General features: G+C 37.2%; 1 protein-coding gene across 2 annotated transcripts; it reads right to left on the bottom strand.

Moving 5' to 3' along the window:
• Window positions 1-1780: 1780 nt before the first annotated feature.
• Window positions 1781-20768, bottom strand: CIBAR1 (CBY1 interacting BAR domain containing 1). Of its 2 annotated transcripts, none has more exons than XM_057402997.1 (9): window positions 20619-20768; window positions 18322-18556; window positions 15726-15794; window positions 11654-11755; window positions 8020-8124; window positions 6640-6753; window positions 4921-5040; window positions 2470-2568; window positions 1781-1908 (listed from the first exon to the last, which is right to left on the bottom strand). In XM_057402997.1, the coding sequence occupies exons 1-9, from the start codon at window positions 20648-20650 to the stop codon at window positions 1903-1905; spliced, it is 882 nt and encodes a 293-aa protein (XP_057258980.1). In that variant the 5' UTR covers window positions 20651-20768; the 3' UTR covers window positions 1781-1902. The 2 variants fall into 2 exon arrangements, with proteins under 2 accessions (XP_057258980.1, XP_057258979.1); XM_057402996.1 differs by having other exon boundaries at window positions 1781-1869.
• Window positions 20769-20866: the final 98 nt, after the last annotated feature.

Here is a 20866-nt window from a genome sequence, read left to right as displayed (position 1 = left end):
ATTTTATAGGTGTTATCTTGCTAGTTTTGGGCTGTCCCAGTCCTGTTCCCATTCTTCCCTCCTCCCCATCTTCCCCTCCATATGTATATGTGGGCATCATATTCTGATTCTGCCTAAACTGGTGGTACAGGTGCATGGTGTGGTGACAGCATTGCATTGCATGATAATAGGGTTTTATACCTTTGGATGTTTAATGGCTTGGAGGCGCTGTACTTTTAAGTATAAAGCACAAATAAGAGTCTGCAGTGACATGGCTTGAATTACTGCTTTTCATTTTTAAGTACCATCCATTATAGTAAAAAGAGTAACAAATGCAATGCTGCAGTTTGTGGTACTGATGTAAAATACAGCTAGTTTCCTTAGTAACACTCTGAAGTTGCTTTTGCTACCATTGTCTGTCCAAAAAGTGCGATATAAAGGAGGACAATCTCCATTGTCAAACACTAGTAATAGTGATCATGTACAGAAGCAGCTTTGAGGCCTTCAGGAAAGCTGTAACATAGGATAACCTGATGAGTACAAGTATATAATCCTAGTCCCAAAGGGATGGACCAGAATGGCAAAATATTCTTAACAAGAATGGATACAAGCCTACATCATGTAGGTGTCAGTAGTCAAAAATACATATGAGCAAATGGATTACTGTCAGTCTTGCAGTAAACACTCATGCCATGAGTATCTTAGGTAATACTTGATGCTGTAATTACATTCTAAATTTTTCTGGCTTTAAAATACTTCAGTCAGTGGCTTGTTAATCTATAGTTTGGAGGCCACACAATTTCTGTCCAACATTTAAACCTACAACCTTATATATGCAGGACAAAGTTGCCCAACCTGTACTTCTTCCTTGCTGTAAGTTCTGTAATTCCTAAAGTTGATTTTTGTGAGGTAGGGGAGGAGAAAGAATGTGAAGCTGCTGAGGAAAAAAAACAACTTTCTGTACCCCAGCTGCTAATCTTTTAGTGGAAATTAAACTAAACACTGCTTCCTTCCCCCCCAAATTCCTTTTTCATGGCATAGTACAAAAATAATTGCTATTTGCATATATATATATATATATATATATGATATGAAAACTTGGTATAGTCATGGAATTAACCACCAGTTTTGGAGATGGACTACATGACTTCACTGAATATTAAGTGGTAAAGTGATGATCATCATAATTCTGATGTGATACAGATATTTATTGAAGTGCCCTACTTACAGAAATAGAGGGGAATTAGTTACCTGGATTAAAGTTCCTGATCATTAGTGTTCTACTCCTTGTCACCAGTATGTAATTTTGGTGTAAAACCGTTTTCTGAGTTTAAAACAATCCTATATTGTGAAATCTTTACTTGTATTTTCATCACTATTTTTTGGCAAAACCTGTTTTTTGACCTGTCAGAACAAGTATGCATTGCATACTTTGCATAAGCTGACAAAGGCAGCCTCAATATTTAAAATGCACTCCCTCATTTATTTCTGTATTTGGTTATAACTTAAAAGATTGTTTTCCCAGTTACAGGTTTAAATTCCAGATTTATACATGTGTTCTTTCCTCAGCGGATGCTGAAGCCAGAGATAAACAATACAGTAGCAGCTTTCTGGCAGACAGTTGTATGCTGTTCAGAAATGAACATGCAGAACCACTATTTCCAAACAGGGTAAGAAATTACACTCAAAATGTGTAATTTCTTGTGTGTTTAATCGGTAACTGAATCAAGCAGTTAAACACATGAAACTTGAACCGTATATAGCATGTCAACTGATAAATATCAATTATATAAAATATCAATTAGTTTTATTATAAAGGCACTTTTATTTAAAAGCAAAGCAGCATTCAACGTAGATACCGGGCTAGGTCCTTCTTGGTGAACGTTCATTCTGTATGTGTAAAGGAATCAAAAGTCATCTTAGTCAAGCCTGAAGATAGAATGAGAAAACAGCAGACCTCACCCTGTCTTCTGCTGTCCAAAGATTTCATTTGGCTACCCACTAACACGGTTATTGCTGTCATGAGTTTGGTGAGTACTACAGTTGCTTCAGGACACATAAACCAATTCTGATAGGTATAGCTAGAAGACTTACTAAATCCAAGAGGTGTGCAGCTAGAGAGTAAGGTAATATATTGGCAAAGTAATGAGCAAACCCTTATGTTCAGAACTGCTTGTCAGCTTAGTGCAGGTTTTGCACAACATTCATCATGTAAGTCTTAGCAAATGTGACTGCGGTATAACATTTATGCAAGTATAATACAGGATTCTACTTAAATACTTCATTTTCTAGCTACTGAAATTGTTGATTTTCAGCAGATTTTGTTCCATTATTTGAAATTGGAACTACTATTAGTGCCAATTCTTCTGCTGGAACTTTAAAAATGCAGCCTCAGTGAAGTTTTTGATTAACACACAAAGACTTTATATAAAGGGAAATATTTTTTTCCCAATCAAAAAAAAGACTTTTAGAACAGTTTTGTTATCTCACTTCTTTTGGAGCATCTAATTCATCCTCTTCGTCATCTTCCTCCTCTTCATCTTCCTCTTCCTCCTCTTCTTCTTCCTCTTTTCTCAGCATACTGGAAATCTGCCAAAACAAAAATCCAACAAAAGTAAATCAACTGTTCGTTCTCCTAAAAGAAAAACATTTCTGTTAGCATTCCTAGTCTAAGTACTTGAGGGTTGTTCCTTTGTGTGTGTGTGTGTGGGGTAAGTAGTTTATCCTTTAACCCTTCAACTTCTAGTAATACGCACAATGCCAACAGAAAGATACAAGGCACAGAATGTAAGTACAGTAACGAGTTTTTAAAACTAAGAAAATCCCCATAATCCTGAGCCCTGTTATAGGGAAGGGAAAACTATGTGTTGATCAAATTAATGTTAAAAATGAACAAGCTGTAAGTCAGGTTTTTTCCAAGTTGCCTGGTGAGGCAGCAGGCTGAAGATGACTATTAAGATGTAATTTTATCTGGAAGACATCAAACCTCTTCAGTGAAGTGAAAAAATCAGCAGTATGCTGCTCTAAGATGGTTTTGGGAATAAATTATTCAAAGTTTACTAGAAGAGTCTTGATTCATGTATGAACTTCTTTCCCTGCCCATCAGTGCTTGCCCTTCAGAATGATCCTTTTTTGGTTCATCAAATGTTAAAAACAAGTGCCAGCTGCCAAGCTCTCATCTCATCTGACAGATCCTGCAATCTATACTTTTTTCTAATGACGGCTCAATCTTATTCCTATTGAAAATAGATTATTCACAGAAGATGCAACATTTAAAATTTAAAGTAGAATACATATTTTTTTCTATCCCCATGAGAAAAGAAGCACTAAATTAAAAGATAGTTATCCAAGTCATCTGCAAAGCTTTTGAAAAATGATTTTAGGTTCAGCAGTTCTCTAAGGGCATCTGCAGCTCTAATTTTGGTTATATTTTCTGAGTTCTCTTATACCCAGTGATATAATAAAGATTCAGTATTGAAGACAAAACTTCCTTTTTTTTTTTTAACCAACCCCCTATTTTAAAAGTCCTTAAATGCTGGTTATTAAATTGACTTCTGAGATCTCATAATTCACACAGCTATGTATGTAACAAAAGTTTTTTTGTGCATGCATAAAGCAAACTGCAATCATTGAACTAATGAAAGCAGAAAAATCGTTAGTCTTGTTGATGCTCACAAAGTACGTAATTTAGCTTGAAGTAAGTGCTTGCTTACAAATCTCTGAATATAACAGAAAATGGAGTTAATAATTGGATGAAGCTGGGTTAACTTGAATCTAAATGCCTAAAACAGCACTGTTTCACTCTGTGAAAGAAGAAAAAGACAATGATACTGATTTGTAATTGGAGATCAAGGAATGCTGCAGATTGAGCCTGTTAAAGGTAGCTTCATTGCACTGGATAGACTCATTTTCCAAGTTTTTTCTAGTTAAGAGCATCTAAAATTCTTAAGAAGAACTTCAGTCCTATTTCTGAAATAGGAGGTGCTATGTTGGCTTCAAGGTTTTTTTTCTGCTTGCTACCCAAGTACCTCTGACCATGCTGTAATTAACTCAATAGTAAATTAAATATTAACACTGGTGGCCGTGAGGTGGTAGTCAGATAGCTAAACATAAGAGCCAAAAAAGGATGAGAGTAAGGATAAAGTGAGAAAGGAAATTAATTCATGTTATTTTGCCATAAAGCTAGAACATACAGGTACATGAAAATTCAATTTTTGATTACTTAATGCTGAAAAAAAATAATTAAAAAATGTAATGGAATCTGAGAATTTGTTGCTCAAAATGTCATGTGAAAATGAATTCTCTAAGTTTGCACATAGGTGGTGACTGTCCTTGCTTAAGTTAAGCTGCATGTTTCACTGTGTGCTACTACAAAAAGCATGCCAGTTCCCTTCTCATGTCTTACACAGCAGACAGTGTTGGAGCACTGGATATAGACATTTTCAGCCATGGTTAAAATGATACTTTGAGGGCAGGTGCAAAACAATTGGCTATATTAAATGCCCGTGGATAAAACTTGCATAGTTAAGTTTAATTTAAAATATCTGGAAAAGGTCGTTCGCTTCTGCTGTAGTTCTGCCTAAATTACAACATACCACCCTGCTTCAATAAAATGAAATGCTGAAGTTAAAATTGCCAAGTAAACAGAGGGATTTACAAAAGATTATAATGAGTACTTAAATAGCCTTTTCAGAAATTATGTAAAATTATCTGAAATAGTCATGTTTAAAAAAAGACCATAATCCCTAAAGAGATTTTCTCATAGTAGGGAGCCATCCTATGAAAAACAGTTTTCCTGGTGCACAGTAGTTTTTTTTTATCTTTGGAACTGTCCTGAACTGAGTAAATGTAGTGAGTGCATCCATGTACGTGTCCATGGAGCTAAGGCTCTACCTTAAGACATTCTTTTAATACAGTGATCTAGCATTTATTTTTTCTTACCTGTACTGTCCTCAGTGAAGATTTTAAGGAGCCAGTTCTTTGTACGGGGGACTTTGAATTTGCACGAACTATGTCTAAGCGAGATTGATAGTCAGGTGGATGAAGTGAGCTCCGAAAAACCTGTTCAGATGAAGAAGGCTGTGACTTGGATGCCATGATACATTCACCAAGACTGAAGTTAACAAAAATGCAGCACTGGACAATTAAACCTGCTTTAGAGATCTGCATCGACAGTAGTTGATCAACACTTCTAGTTGAAACATCCTTGCTCAGCCTGTCATATTTACTGTGGTCAAAGAGATCTGAGGGAATTTACCAGGTGGAAAACTGCAGTAGTTCCCCACTGACATACACAGCTGAGTTTCAGGCTAACCTAGAGGTACCAGCCCCAGCAACTCCCTTCAGGTCTACATTTCTGGGAGGTGAACTCCTAGCCCCTTCACCTGCAAATCCTTGCTGCCAGTCACAGCTGCATCAGAAAAAATTCAGCTGATATGTTCAGCTGTGCAGCTCAAGGAAAATTTGGGAAACCCTTAGAGTACAGGAGAAACTATAATATACATTATAAGTTCTTTCCAACAAACAGAAAGAATAAATTTTAAGACTTAACAGCCTGATGCTGTTTGTGCAACACCTATTAAAAAAGTCAAGGAAGATACTAGAATTATGGTCAGTATTTTTATGGAGAGTAAATATTGTCCAATTAACAGGTAATTTAAAAGGAGATTAGAAATGTGGTTGTGAAAGATAAAGTACTGACTTGAAGAATATTTTTGAATTGGTGCCACATGACATTTTAATTGTAAAATTAGAACACTGCAAAACTGCCATGGTGTAGTTTAAATAAAGTAAAAATACTAAGCAGTCTCAAATGTGACTGTCACTAAAGAATCATGATTCTATATGTCTTACACTAAATGAATACTGCCATCCTTGCTCCTCGGCTGTGTTATGGAAAATGAAATAAAAATAAATAAGGACTGGTAAGATTTGCCAAAAAAAAATAAAAACCCACAAAAGAAAACCAAACAAAAAGACCAAAAATGATCCAACTTTGACAAGCTGAACACACATATGCAACTTACAAGTTTAAAAGTCCAACATCCAGAAGAACTGCAAGAATGAATAAAGGACTGAAAAACATGTCTTGGGAAAGGGAGACTGTAACTCAGAGAACAGAAAGGGTGACTTGAAAAGGAGGTGTAACTGCCATAAGGTAAAAAAAAAGCAATTTGATTACAAATATCTCCAAATTCTAGAACAGTCTAATAAAAAATGACTGAAAGGCAAAAATAAGCAAATAAAACTCAGAATAGAAGGGAGATATTTTTAATGAATTAGTCTTTAGCACATCTTCTCACAGCAGTGTAAGATTGTCTCTACTGTGCATCTTTACAGTGAGATCACTGCAGAGGTGTTCTTTAAGAACTATGATGAGCTGAGCTGGGAGTGGCAGTTAATTTAGGAAAGTCTGTTATCTGTGTTTTGTGGGAAAGATTAGATTGCCACTGCAGTTCTCTGTTTTTAACACCTCTGAGTTTGTAAACCTGTATGCTCTTGCTGCAGAAGTGCAAAAAAGGCTTGGTATATGCAAGAAGCTTGCTTTGGGAACCAGAAACATACGTTATATTTTCTACCTGTGACATGGATAGTCCCTAAGTGTGGAAATTTTTTTTATGTAGTATGTAAATTGAAAAGAAAATCTTAAATCACTCTTACCTCTAAATCTTCTTCTTCATCAATATTTTGGATATTTTGGTAGGCAGCAGTATATATCTCTAAAGCTTTCCCATGGAATAACATTTCAATGGTTATAAATTCAGAAAATATGTTCTAAAAGCAAACAAAACCAAAGGTTTTCTTAATGCAGTAAAGTACATTTTCACTTCCAGAAATTTCTGAATTCTGTACTTGGTAGTTACGTGATACAATTAACTGCACAATACCAAGTAATTTTAAGTAGTTGGACCTGAATTTTAGAAATCAAATATAAATGCTGGCTGGGCCGTCACTTGTGCAGTTGTCATTTCATACTAAATTCTAAGTAAACAGTTGAAAAGCAAGTGCGGACTCATTAGGAATTAATAAAATATTCTGAAAACTCACTTAATGTTCCCCAGTATGTATTTGCAAGATGTAGTCTGGATTTTTTGCCTTACTGTATCTTTTTTTTGCTTTACTTTTATCTTTTTTAACAGGTTGGGGATAAATTATCTCTAAATTATATAAAAATATATAAATTTATATAATATATATTTATATTCCATATAAATATATACTTTATATATCGGTACAGAAATACAATTTTCATAAATATATAATAATTATATATATTTTTATATATGATTTACAGATGACATTTTATATAACAAAATATACTTTATATATAAAACCCCTACTTAATGCTGACATCTTCAGATCTCATGCAATCTTTTTCATATTACGGTAACATCAAGTTACATCGTTGGTTTGGCTGTTTTTTTTCAACCATCTTTTGTTCTTTCATATTTAGTCTGTCTCCCCTCCAACAAAAAAGTATCTTACATCAACAATTTTATAATTAAATCCAAGATCACATAATGCAGGTGGTTTTCAGCCACTATAGTCTTTGGGACTTATGCCACTTCATGTTTTACATTAAGAGAGAAATTAAGGCTTTGATTACTTGCAGTTACTAAACATTCTGCGCTTCTGGCATCAGTAAAAATTTTAACTGGAGTAACCCCCACAAGTCTCAGCATGGATAGATATATTATTTACTTATCACTGTTTCTGATAATTTTGCTGATATTAATCTACATACATCATTCCACTAACAAATGCAGCTACCAGTAAAGTAGAACACAGCAAATATTGGAAGGTGCAGGCACTAAACAATTAGATACAGCAAAATTCTGAATTCAATAAACTGTAAGGATAATGAACTGATTTTTTAAATTCAAAACTTCAAAATATTTGGATTATGAAATATTCATGAATATCACATGATTTGCATTTATGTAGGCTTATGTTAATACTAAACATTGCTAATCTTGCCAAAGAGTATAGGAATTATGCAAGATGAAATGTGATGTCACACTGAAATGTGAGCACACGTACTTTTATGTCCCTTATTTTCTGTTTCTCAAAGTTATCAATGGTTTCCTTCAGTTGCTGAGTTGTTCGAGTAGCATCCAGTGAAGCTCTTTGCAATTCACTTTCAGCCTGGTAAAGGTAACATAAAGGTGAAATTAGTCCTGTGTTTGATACAAAGATATTTGCTCTAATTGCCATGAAAACATTTAAGTCTGGGTTTTCAAAATATTACACATCTAAGTTAGTGTATTTGTAAATTTGTTTGCATCTTAATAAACAAATAAAGGTGCCTTCCACCCCATTGTGACTTTCAAAATGTGAAAAATGACTAGCTGCATCCAGTCAGGAAAAGTCCCACTGGCCTAATCTATGTTCTGATAATAGTCATCTGCTAATTCTGAGCCTGATGACAGTGACTGAGTTCAGGGAATAAACCCAGCTCAAGGGTTTACCCTTCAGAAAAGTTGAGGGTTTTTTTAAAGGAGTAAGGAGAGGGCCTTTACACCTTTTAAAAGGTGTAAAGGAGAGGGCAGGAGTGCACAGGCCAGAGTGGTGGATGAGCAGAAAAGATCACCCTTTATTTTCAAGCGCAGACCAGCCTGCTGGGTCTAGGATTAATCTTTTCCATGTGCTGAACCTCATCTTCCTAAATTTTTATAAATTATTTAAATATACAATAGAGCAGCAGCTGGAACTAATGCACTTTTCATGTAAGTATTTCAATCAGCAGACTAGAGTTAATATTTTTAGATCTAAAAGCATTTCAGGTATTTTGTATTTTTATATTACTAGCATATTTTATAAAAAACATCTGCAGTAGGGCACCAGGAAGTGGACACATCAGTCAGTCCCTGATGCAGAAATACACAGTTTTTCTTATTTTGTTGCTTCAAAAAGCATTTTAGATATGTATTTTACTTAGATATAACTACAAACTATAGAAATGTGTACTACCATTTAAATAAAGGTATTGAAGCTATTCTGGTTAAGTAAAGTCTGAGAATTGTGTTGTACTATTTGTACTATTACAAAGTAACAATGTAAGGATGTAAAGAGCTTGATCTTGAAGACCATAAAATTTGGGTCTAAACTTATTTTCCATACATTACTGGTCAAACAAAACTAGTGAAGAAATATTTACTTACAGCCTCTGTTAGCGAGTATCATCATAATATATTTTGTCCTGAGATTTGGGAGTAGTGTATGGATCAAGTAATTGAATCCTACAGTCAAGATGTAGGATTCTTCCCAGATCTAGTTTTTAGTGTTACAGGTATATGGAAACCTAAGGCATAAAGTGTGCTCTGTCTCTTCATTTTCTCTGATTAAAATCTGTTACCCTCATATTACACAATTAATCAATTTGAAACAGTCTTACAAAAATGGCTTAAAGTCATAGGCACAACTCTGCCATTACCAAGCAAACAAACTTGATAATCATCTTCAGTAATATATAAGGTTACGTGTTCATCTCCCTTTCTTAATTTTGCCCAACACAGGAGGGAAGCAGAGTAAGGAAAGACATTTTGTGAATTCTCAATTATTACTATCAGTCACTCTCTGTAAATGAAGGCAACTGTTACGCATAAGCAGCCCTTACACATGCAAATACAGCATGTTATTTCTAGGATAAATAAATTTATCTTCTCAATCCATCTTAAACAGACTGGCAAGATTCTGTGCCCAGATGCTTTCAGAAAGGAATTTTGTTTGTTGCAGAGTGAAGCGCCTAAACTTGCAGAACCTGCATAGTTTGCACAACAGCAGTTTGGTATTTTCTCTTCTGGAGCACTCACCTGTGACTGGAAATGCTAGTAAAGGAAAACAATGGCAAAACAATATTCATAGAAGTATCTGTTTTCACATTGTGAAGTATCTACCTCGGGTATTTCAAAACTTTTGTGTATGTGGAGGGTGCTGTTACGATGTTGTCTGAAGTTTCCTACTGTAAGACATTACATATAGTTTGTTCCAGCTTTGCTAGAATTCAAGTATCCAGGCCAAAGTATTTCAGGACAGCTGTTTGTCTTGGATTGGGAGTTTGGTTATTTACTTATTTAAATACTGATAGTAATAATAAAATAATAAAAATAACCAGACAGCTTTGGTGGACCATTTCAGGATAAAAAATAATTGTGATTCAAAGCTGTACCACCCCCATCTTTTATAAGATAGACATAAATCTGGGAGTAAGTATGGAGCCTTTGTTATCTGTGGCCAAAACTGTTACCTGCTTACTGTTACATCACAGTTGCTTAAGAATAAGAGAACCACTGCTGGAGGTGTGCTACCAAACATGGTGAAGCCTCTCTCAAACATAAAAGCAGACTTGCACACATATTCAGGATCAAATGAACATATTCCCGCTCCTAGTACTTTTTATGCATTTTGTGTTGATCACTTTAAAATGCCAATATACAGCATTTGATCCCTTTGGCCATACGCAAAACCAGACTCTACTGAGGTTTAGTAACTCTTCAGGCAGCGTCTTAAGTACAGAAAACACAGGTGCTGCAAGCAGCTCAGCCACAGGAGGATATTTGGGAGTAGCTTAGAAAAGAGAAAGGAAGAAAGAAGCTAGGTGCCAGGCACATACCCATGAAATCAACTGGGAATTAGCACAAGAGGGAGAAAAATGCACCCAGTCTCCCTTTAGGGAGAATAGCTTACTGTTAGCATTTACTTCCAATGGAAGAAAACTGCATCACAGCTCAAGTTCTAACCCTACGGCTGACATCTGTTTGTCTATTACATGAGGAATTCTAATTAGTAATCAATTTAACTGCTTTAATTAATATTAAATGGGAATTCTTTGGCAGAGACAAAAATAAAACGTAATTCCCCTGGGTGGCATCTGACCACCAGAGTCATTTCTGCTCTTTCTGCAGTCCCATGCCCCAAACACTAGAAAGATCCTAATTTCTGAAATAAAAGTTGATGAAATCCAATGAAGACTAAGACTGCCTTGCTCCTGAGTCCAGTACTAGAGTGTAATAAACAGCACATTATTATGAACTTAAATGCTGTACCATAATTCATACAGGGACTGAAGTGGGATTGCCTTGATCCCCTTTATTTTGTCATTCTTAGATTCTGATTGCTTCGGAATTTGAAACTTCAGTGAGATTTTAATGGAAATTCTGTGGAAGCTATTTTTCCCCCTGTGATACCTAATAGCATACTGCAGAGGGTCACTGGTCTTTTGAAAGCAAGAGTAGTCTGAGTATTCTACTAACAATAACAACTTTTCATGCTTCATCTCAGTTGGAGGAAAGTCAGACCCCATCTAGAGCATCATCTAGGTACAAGGAAGCACAACTGCCAAAGTGACAAGGAAAAAAATAAATCCCCCAACCCCCCACATAAGTAAAAAAGGAGTTGTCTGATTATACTTTCAAAAACCTCCAAATCCCCAGATGTGATCTGTGCCTACCTCTGCATAAACATATCAAATGCTTTGTAGTTTTCTTTTAATAAAAAAGGGACTAACAAAGCAGCTCTTGTAAGCTGTATCATAAGGTTTAAGGAAAGTTTGAACATCAATATAAGAAACAGTCCCTCCAAAGAGCGTTTTTCTCATACTACTTTCTAAACATATTAGTTTAATTCCTGAGAATTTAAAAAAATATTTCTTATAACCATTAGAAATAGAGGATACAATAATGTGTCGATCTGATGGATTCCGCTGACGTGTCTTTTCCAGTTGAGACAATTGCTTGGCTTCTCGGTTCTTTGCAGTTAAAGTTGCTTTAAGATCATTCTGGAAATAAAATGGTTTAGACATGTTTGAAATAGATCTAGGAAAACACAAAATGCACTTTTCTTCACACATACATTGCTTAGAAAACATAAATGAAACTTCTGCTTTAAGTAAAACCAGATTTTACTGATCTTTATTCTATTAAATGATCCCCTAAAAGAGAAGTCAGTGGAGATCAAGAGCGTTTAGCACCTTGCACAACTCTCTGTAGCACACACTACAATTTAAAATGTGGGGGGAAAAGAGAAAAAAATATTTACAGCTTTTTGTGAAGAGCACAGTAGATAGTCAAAAGCTGAGATCCCCAAAACACAAAGACAGGCCCACTGCAGACTTAGCAATGGAATAAAGATGTCGCTTAGAAATAAAAAGTGGCATTTAATATATCAGTAAGAAAAAAAACAAAACAGGCAGCAGTCAATACCAGTCAGAAGTTATTAAGAACACAAAACTGCTACACAGAGCTTAAGGGGCATAGAAAATCCATGTCTGAAAGGGTTAAACTGCGTATTTATAAATGCAGTTAGTAAAGTGCCTAAATAGAGTTGGAACAAGAAAAGCTAGAAAAGATGAAACTTGCTGATCTAGAAAAGGCAGAAACTGTTGCTAAGTATTTATGCTTCTCACTTCTGAAGGAGGATGTACTTCAGGAAGACCTGTGACAGTTTTAAGAATGGTTACATACCACTCTCAAATTCTTGTTCATGCTATAAAACTGTGTTTTGCAAGTAGTTTGGCATACATGGAATATAAAATTGCCAGTCAGATGTTTATCACTCCATTGACCTTGGTATGGGAAATGGTATTAATTTTGATGGCTCTAATTTAAAGGAACAATGCCTTAGATCAAGGGGAAATACAGCCCAAGGGAATCACGTCTAACAAAATCTGAGACAGGAGTTGGGCATGCATTTCAAACCATCATTTCTTCTAAAAGGGCCAGAACAGTGGATTAAAGACTATCATCTTGGGAAGTTGCTTGTGCTCCTTCCTTGGATTTCAGGATTTTAACATAGTTGTAGGTCTCCCTCACATGTAAAGACACACAACGAAGAATGCATCTCTTTTACAAGTTTTGTGATCTTATGACCTGTGGTCCAGACCACTAGTCAGTGATAAGCACAAACATGCCAAGTTTCCACATGCTCTGTTTCTTCAATAATGAGTCTGTACATGAGGTCAGGGTCAAACCATGGCAGCTTCTTCATTCTTTCTATCCTTACTGTCTGTTGGCATGTCCTTGTGTGTATGACTGTCATTTTGTTTCATCTTTAGGGACTGAGAGATAGTTTCTTATAATAAAAGCAACTTCATCTTTAGTCCTTCAAAACTAATTTTGCTGCTATTCTTTCAAAAGTGAGTTTACACCACCTTTAAGGCCATCTGAAAGACTGTTGGAGGGAGCTTTCCTTTCTCCTGTATGAAAACCATGCAAGAAGAGCAATAATGGAAAAAAAACAATAGCATTACATTTTAAAATTTGAATTAGAAAACAGGAAGACCTTTATTTTTACCACTGAACAAAATAGGTTTGTATTTAATGCATGTTTAGTGTTATTTAATGATGGCCGTGGTAACAGTACTGACGTCCCAGCCAATCAGATTTAAAGTTGTGGCTGAAAGTTCTGACTTCCATGCAGTATACTGTTGAGAATGCTAAGGAAGCCACTAGGGTTCTAGAGTTACCATTACCAAATTCAGCATTTTCTTTCTAGTGCATAGTGACTTTGGAAGTACCTACAGGGACAGCACTGTTCCCTTCTCTACTGCTCTGTTCTCTGTAGCAACAGCCTCCATCAAACATACTTCTTTGCTAGCCAAAGCCTGAGAAAGACTTGTTGCTACTGTGGCTATAGTGGTGGAGCTATATGCAAGTCTTGGATGTACAAAGGTACATATTTTCTCCAGGATGCTGAAAAATCAAGGTGCAGAAAAATACCCTGAACAAAATACTCAGAAGCTGGGGAAAATGCCATTATGGTGAACCTAAATTATTAGCTGTATGAAAAGAGTTAATAATTGTTTTTACTAGCATCTAAATCCAGAAAAAAACAGACCATCACAGAGCTCTTTAATCTCAGTGGAACATATAACAAGAACCAAACATCGGTGAACTCCATTTAAAACAACACCACAAACATCAACTAACCACTAACTAAAACTACACTACAAACTCTCCTACATTCCTCTTCAGTATCTTCAGACAAAGATTTGATACATTTTTGGAAAAAATACTTTAATTATAACCGAAGAGAAATGGGACAGAATAGCCAGTGAGATAAAGGACAAGTACAGAGAATACAAAATTATTTATAGTCCCTCTGGCTTTGAACTATGAATTCAAGTCACACGTAACAACTCTGGTCACCCACCTAATTTCAAACCATACAGAAGTACAGCTACAGTCCATCCACCAGACAAGGAGCTGGCAGATCCTCATCACTGTACAGTTACCTGCTTTAGTCACTGAACTTATTAAAGCAAGCCAGTCATTTCTTCTGCAGGTGGATCACCTTGGTTTTATGACGTCCTGTTTTTACATGAAGAAAAGCATCCAGGAACAGTTGCCCAAAAGCAGAAAAGTGAAGACTGATATACAGAACAGTGAAACAGAAATCCTAGAATCCTACAATTAAGCTGCATTACAGGACAAGAATATTATACTAGTTTCCACTGAAGCTGCCAAATAGCTACTTAGCATAGTAAACCTGGAGATGTGAATGAAACAATTTTATTGTGATGGCAGTTAAAGGCCAACACTATTCTGATTGACCTGGGCCTCTTTAATGCATTTGATACCACAGGACATTCCTGTCTTAACACAACAGAAGCAGCAACAGTTTCTTTTAGACAGAGCACAGAAATAGTTTGTAGACACCCTGGAACAGATCCAACAAGTATCAGTGAGAACATCCCCTTTTTATAATGTGCTGTAATGACATACTCTGCCTGGCTTTACTTAATTGGCTCATGTAGTTACAGGTGAGGCAGTCCTGCAGCTAGCACCCTGTGCTAGCTTTACATCAGTAACAAAACTTCCTTTTTCACTAAAAATACCCCAGTGGTTAGAGATGATAACTGAAGACCAGACAGTTGAAGTTTTAGCTTAGGTTTATGGTAACTGCCAAGTAACTGGGGGTAGGGAATAAAACCATTTAATGGCCTACATTTTCAGTGAAGTCTCTCTCAGTTCAAAGGTATGTTGATAACATGGTTAATCCCACCTACAGTTTAACAATGCTCTTGTACTCACTAGCTAAGATAAACATTAAGTAATGCTGGCATTTATTTCTGGCATTGCGACAGGCAAAGACAAGAGGAAATACCAGTTACTGTTACAAAGGATGACCAGGCTTCAGTTGCCTCTGTCCTTGACATTTACTGGCTATTGGTGGTGATGCATTTCAAGACAGTATCTTCAATGCTCTGGAAGACCCAAGCACTGCAGTAGTGTTCTGTATCTCCTCAGCAGTGTTGTCATAAACTCATTAAACTTGTCTTCCAATCCCAACACTTATATCCTATAGAATACTCAGTCAGGTCTAGGTCTCACAAACTGGTTTCACAGTGACTATTAAGATACCAAATTCTAGGGTACAGGCTCTGTAGGCTCCGACTCTCCTAAGGAATACCACATGCAGTAGCACTCAAGTGCAGGATGCATTTCCTTCCTAACTGTTTCTCTAACAACTGAGACAGCTGTGCAGTGAGTTCAAAACACCCTACTCTGTTCTTCACAGTACTGAAAAGATACAAGAACAAAACCGTGAAAAATGCTAGTTTGAGATGTGATGCCACAAGGTACTCAAATTAACCATGATGAACACACTAAGATTTATGTATGTAAAATACCATCAAATAATGGTCATTTTACCTTTTGATTTATATATATTATGATACAGTAGAAGTTTGCAACCACGTGTCCAGAACACCAAAATGTACCTTGTGAGAAAACAGACATTTAACCTACCCTTTTAAGCTTCACTATGGTGCCATAACTTTTCAGAGGTTCAACAACCTTGGCTTCAAGCCTGTCAACCTACAAAAGAAATCACAAGGTCCGTAAAATAATCCACATCTATAGTGTGCAGATTCAGGAAATGGTTTTACTATTGATTCATCTTATTAGGAATTTAGTCCATTTATGGTTAAAAGACAGTGGGGTGAAGGTTTTAAAAATATTGCAAAAAAACCAGAATTAAATATATTAACCAGTAAATCATTCATATTTTGAGGAGCTCAAGCTGATTTCTAGTGGAATTCCTTTTTCTTCATTGGCAGAATTATTCTTCATCAGGATAAATGGAACATGGAGATTCTAATAACTGAGCAGCACTAAACACATCAAACACCGCATCTTGGAGATCCTTAGCTTTCTGTCTAAAGTTAAATATCAGTGTATTTGCTCTACACTTGTTGATAGCAAAGATGGCTTAGTCCATAAACTGTCAATCATACTGTATGAAATGCAACACTTCTTAAAAATAATGAAAACAGCATCGTAGATACGAAAATCTTAAAAATATCAACAACAGGTTGTGTAAAATGCATGAACGCTCTCACAGATGAGTGCATCTGAATTTTTGTTTCAGTTCTCCTAGTTAGAAAAACAGCTACATATGGTCAGACAGGCAATAGGATAAGACCTGCCTGCTTGTCAAAATTGAATACACTGCCCAAATGGCCCCAGCATAAGCTGCTGATGACTTTGTACCATCTGGCCCTTGCTATTACATCCAAATTAGGACAAGGTACATACTTCTACTAGAAATTGACAGACATTACTCCCCTCTTAAAGTGGCAGTCGCTAGTCAGCCAAAATCTCTGCTGACTGCGCAAACAATTCTCCTTTACTACTCTCTACCAGTGCACTGTCAAACTGTTAATTTCACTTAAACTGCCAATACAAAGAATAGGGCAGTAAGGTTCTAAATGAAGCATGTGACACAGACATACCAAATAACCTCCCCATCCTGCTTACTTATCCTTCCACATGTTGTGCAAGTACCTCATACCTCAGCATTTATACATCTAGCACTGCTGCTGGAGACCAGAAATCATTAACCCTTATAAGCTAATTTTCTCTTGCCCACAATGCCAGTGTATATGAAAACTGGTTATTAATGTGATGCCCAATGGAAATAAAGCTAAGGTTATTTGATTTTCACAAGCAAAGGAGAACTGGATTTAAATAAAAGCTTCTCTTTTCTTTTGCTGCTTCTGCCTTTTCTCCTTCAAAAGGGGCTTGGGGACAGGCAAGGCAGGAGGATACAGGCCAGATGTTTTTAAAAACACACTTAAATTGAAAACAGCATAACTCAAGTTGTTACATAGGTAACTTGAAATTACAGATTCATTGTTTAAAGGTGAAAGTGGACACAGAAGTCATGCAGTCTGACTTCACATACACCTTTGGACATAATATAAATTTAATTCATTAACAGAGTGATAAATTCCTATTGCGTCAATTGAAGTATAAGGACCTATGTGTGGCTTAGCTAGAACCAGATGCGTAAGCACTTATGGAAAATAAAAATCCCATTATCCACAGCCTTGGATTTCTCCTTCCTAAAAATCTGGCCCTAAATACACTTAAAAATCTGTGGGTTTTTCTTGTTTTTCAAACCATCTACTTAATTTTTGAGGTATCCAGTCTACTAACTTGTTTTTAAAGGTTTTCTTTTTCTACTTTGTTAATACAGAAAGACTTGCTATGCTTCCTTAAAAATAAAACAGTCCTGTATGAAAACATCAAAAGTGTCAGCTACTTCAGCTGGGTTTTTTTTTTTTTCAATTATAATGCTTCTTAGCTTTTCAAAACTATAACTAGGAATTTTCTATGCCCTACTGAAAGAATAGATATGTACTTTAAAACCCAGTTTGAGTACATATGAATTTATTTTTCCTAAATCTTTGGAATTCTGGATCATAAATTACAGTTTGAGTGGCCCTGCATACAGATGTGTTAAGTGGCATAAGCACCTTTTGTTACACTCACACTTATTGAGAAGAAACATGACTATGTTGTCACGTGGTCCAAATCAAGTCTGTATTTCTAGTGTTGATTTCATAAGTCTGTAGTTCTACAGTGGTCCCCAACAGCACTTCAGACAGGCTGTCAGTTCCCAGTGCTGGATTCCAGGTAGCATTCTCTTCTGTATTGCTTCTGATTATTAATAGACTCGGCAGAAGGAAAATGACTGATTTCACCTCATCGGCTGCTGGACAACTCATGTCACAAAACTAAAAGAATGCTTTATTAACCATAAATCATAATCCAAACCCTAAGACAAATAAAAGACTTTGTCTTATATGTGTGAGTGCTCGTACGGATAGTTCCACTGACTTCAGCAGGACTAACCACAGGCAGTTTTCACTAAAGTTATTAGCAGAGTAAATGATGAATGCTTTGGCAGCCTGTCCTGCTCTGTCATTAATACATTTTAAAGTGTCTTCCCCTATATTACTCTTGTGGTACCAGAGTAAATATTTTCCCTTTTTAATCACAGATAAGTGACTGAAAAGTTCAGATGGCAAACACAACATGTAGAGCTTTAATTTTGTACCTCTGCCTGGCGATAGTCCTGAAGTCTGGAAAATTCATCTGCAAAGTTTTTCAGTCCAACTTTTAAGTTTGGTGTCTCTGTGGCTGCATATGCATATACTTCATTTACCAGAAGATCTGCTTTGTCTCGTAGTCTGGCAGTTTTACGTACATATCCAGCAAATATTTGGCACAATTCACCAAAATGTTTTTCCACATTTGAAACAGCATCTTGTATTTGTCTAGTCTGATTGTCCCTGGATACCAAAGAAAAATATGTGAGAAATAAGAAGGGGACAAATGTTTACAACACATACAGAAGAAAAGCTATATAATTATACTATTAGTAATTTATACATGCTTTGGATATCTCTTTTCAATGTAAAACAAATCTACTCTTAAAAAGATAAGGTGGTAACAGTTTGATGTACTATGTGTATTATGAATTAGTAACAAAAAAAAAGCACAAGATTTGTACTTAAAGATCCAATGGAGGAAACCCCTAATTACGAATACCAGCATTGGAAGTTTTCCTCCTGTGGTTAATCAGAAGTTCACTATTACTGATGGCATTAATTACTAACATAGTGGTAAGAGAGGCCTGCAGGTCTCAAAGGAGAGTGGGCCACACAACTTCCTGCAAGAGTCTGCAATGTAAACAGACAAGTCAATGGCTGGAGAAATTAGGCAGTGGAGGGCAAATATGTAAAGATATTAAATGTTCTTTAGATTGTGAACAGGTACTAAACTGCTCCTGGTCAGCACTACAGAGGGTAAATATACCTAAGAATTACAGAAGAAAAGTGAATGGAAACAAGTACAGAGTTGAAAACTCTAAAAACACAGAAAGAACATTCATCTTATTTGAACCAAATGGCTGTGTATTTCAAGCCCCGACTGATTCAGATTGGATGGGGCTTTTGATCCAGTGGAAAGTGTCCCTGCCCATGGCAGGGGGGTTGGAACTAGCTGATTTTTAAGGTTCCGTCGCACCCAAGCCATTCTGTGATTATTAATGATCTAAATAATTAACTCTGAGTTTTTAATTCACGTATTTCACTTGGTATTTTGCTTTCCTATTCCTGAATCACTTGATGGTCTTGTTCTAGTTATGCTTCAGTGATGCTATTAAACCAAATCACTGTCAGTGAATTCATGACAGTTGTTGGTCTGACTGAGTCAACTACAGGACAATTTAGCCATCAGTAACTGCCAGATACTGGGTCCTCAGAAGCTTCTATGGTCTACATGAGGCAATTCATGTCAAGTGTTGGAATTCTCAGCAACAGAATTCACTCGTACCACTGTCATGGTGAGGGACAGAAACAGAAACTTCTTTCACATCCTTAAGCTATCCCAGCTCCAAATGCTGGCCAACATTTAAATACTGACTTAGTATTAGAAAAAAAAAACCCAAATTTTAATACTTTTAAGACAAAGCAACAATGCAGTGAATTCAAATGAAGAACACCCTTCTGCAGGAACTCTTCAGAAAAAATCCTTCATGCCAAAGATCTGCTACAGGCAAACCCTGGTTGTGTTACTTCTTGGCAAGCAGTCTAGAGGACTGTTCAAAAGAGATTTTGGTCAAAGAACACAAAAATACAAGTTGTTCAGTCCTCCAGGGAATGCTTGAACACAGAACCCTTTGAATAGGAAAGGTTTCACCCAGTGTGTGGGAAGGTAAGAGTCTCGTTAAGTACTAATAAAGCTGTATTTCAAAGTTAGTACCATCTAATAAAATCTTCAGTAAAAAGTACATCTTTCCTACTTTACTGTAAGGTCTTGTCAGAAAGCATTCCTCTCCCAGGGGGAAGCCTTGAACACGTTTCCTCACCTACTTTGCAATTTTGATCTCACAGTACTCCCATGCAAACAATACTTAATTTTGGGGCATAAAACCCTAAATTTCCTTAGGTGGGGGTGTGAAAAGGGCTTTTTCCCTCCTCATTATTTTTGACCACTGAGAGGTAGCCACAACATTATCAGAGAGGCCCGATTAAACCTGTATCTCTGCAGAGCACACTAATCCCAGAAAAGTTTTGCGGCCTTCCCCTGAGGCGAACAGAGGCGGTTCCCCCACTCAGGGGGGTGGCTGCACTAAGGAGGAACGGGCCCGCATCGCCCCCGACCCCCGCGGCACAGGGGGTACCCTGACTGCGCCCGGGCCTCCTCCGCTGCCCGAGAAGGCCAGACGGCGCAGCCTGCCGCCGCCACAGGAACCCCCAGAGCAGCCTTCCGGGACACCGGCAGAGACCCGCAATAGGCCCGGAGGTGCTATCGCCTCCGGGCCTCCTCCGCTCCTTGCCGGCCCGTTACCTGGCGTCCATCCCGCGGCCCAGCAGCATCATGATGGCGGCAGCGACGACCCGGCCAGGAGGAGGGCGGTGCTCCGTCTGCGCTTGGTTTCCATGGACACCAACCCAACCGCCGCACGCCCTCCCTCGGCTCCCCCTGGCTCCGCCTCTGGCGCGGGGCTGTGCGGCCTGCGGGCAGCACCGGTGCGGCCCCGGGTGGGCGTCGGAGACCGGCTTTTGGCCGCCGACACCCCCGTCCCTCCCGGCGGC

This window comes from Pezoporus wallicus, unplaced genomic scaffold (assembly GCF_028554395.1).
Source record: "Pezoporus wallicus isolate ANWC-B61680 ecotype Strahan unplaced genomic scaffold, APGP_CSIRO_Pwel_v1 contig_2456, whole genome shotgun sequence".
Classification (NCBI taxonomy): domain Eukaryota; kingdom Metazoa; phylum Chordata; class Aves; order Psittaciformes; family Psittacidae; genus Pezoporus; species Pezoporus wallicus.
This window is presented reverse-complemented; position numbering and strand designations above follow the sequence as displayed.

Coding starts and splice junctions, on each gene's coding strand:
- CIBAR1 (XM_057402996.1), bottom strand. CDS start 20,650: ATGATGCTGCTGGGCCGCGGGATGGACGCCAG. Junction 15,795..18,321: donor AGGACTATCGCCAGGCAGAG/GTACAAAATTAA, acceptor TTTCTTTTGTAG/GTTGACAGGCTTGAAGCCAA. Junction 11,756..15,725: donor CCATAGTGAAGCTTAAAAGG/GTAGGTTAAATG, acceptor TTTTATTTCCAG/AATGATCTTAAAGCAACTTT.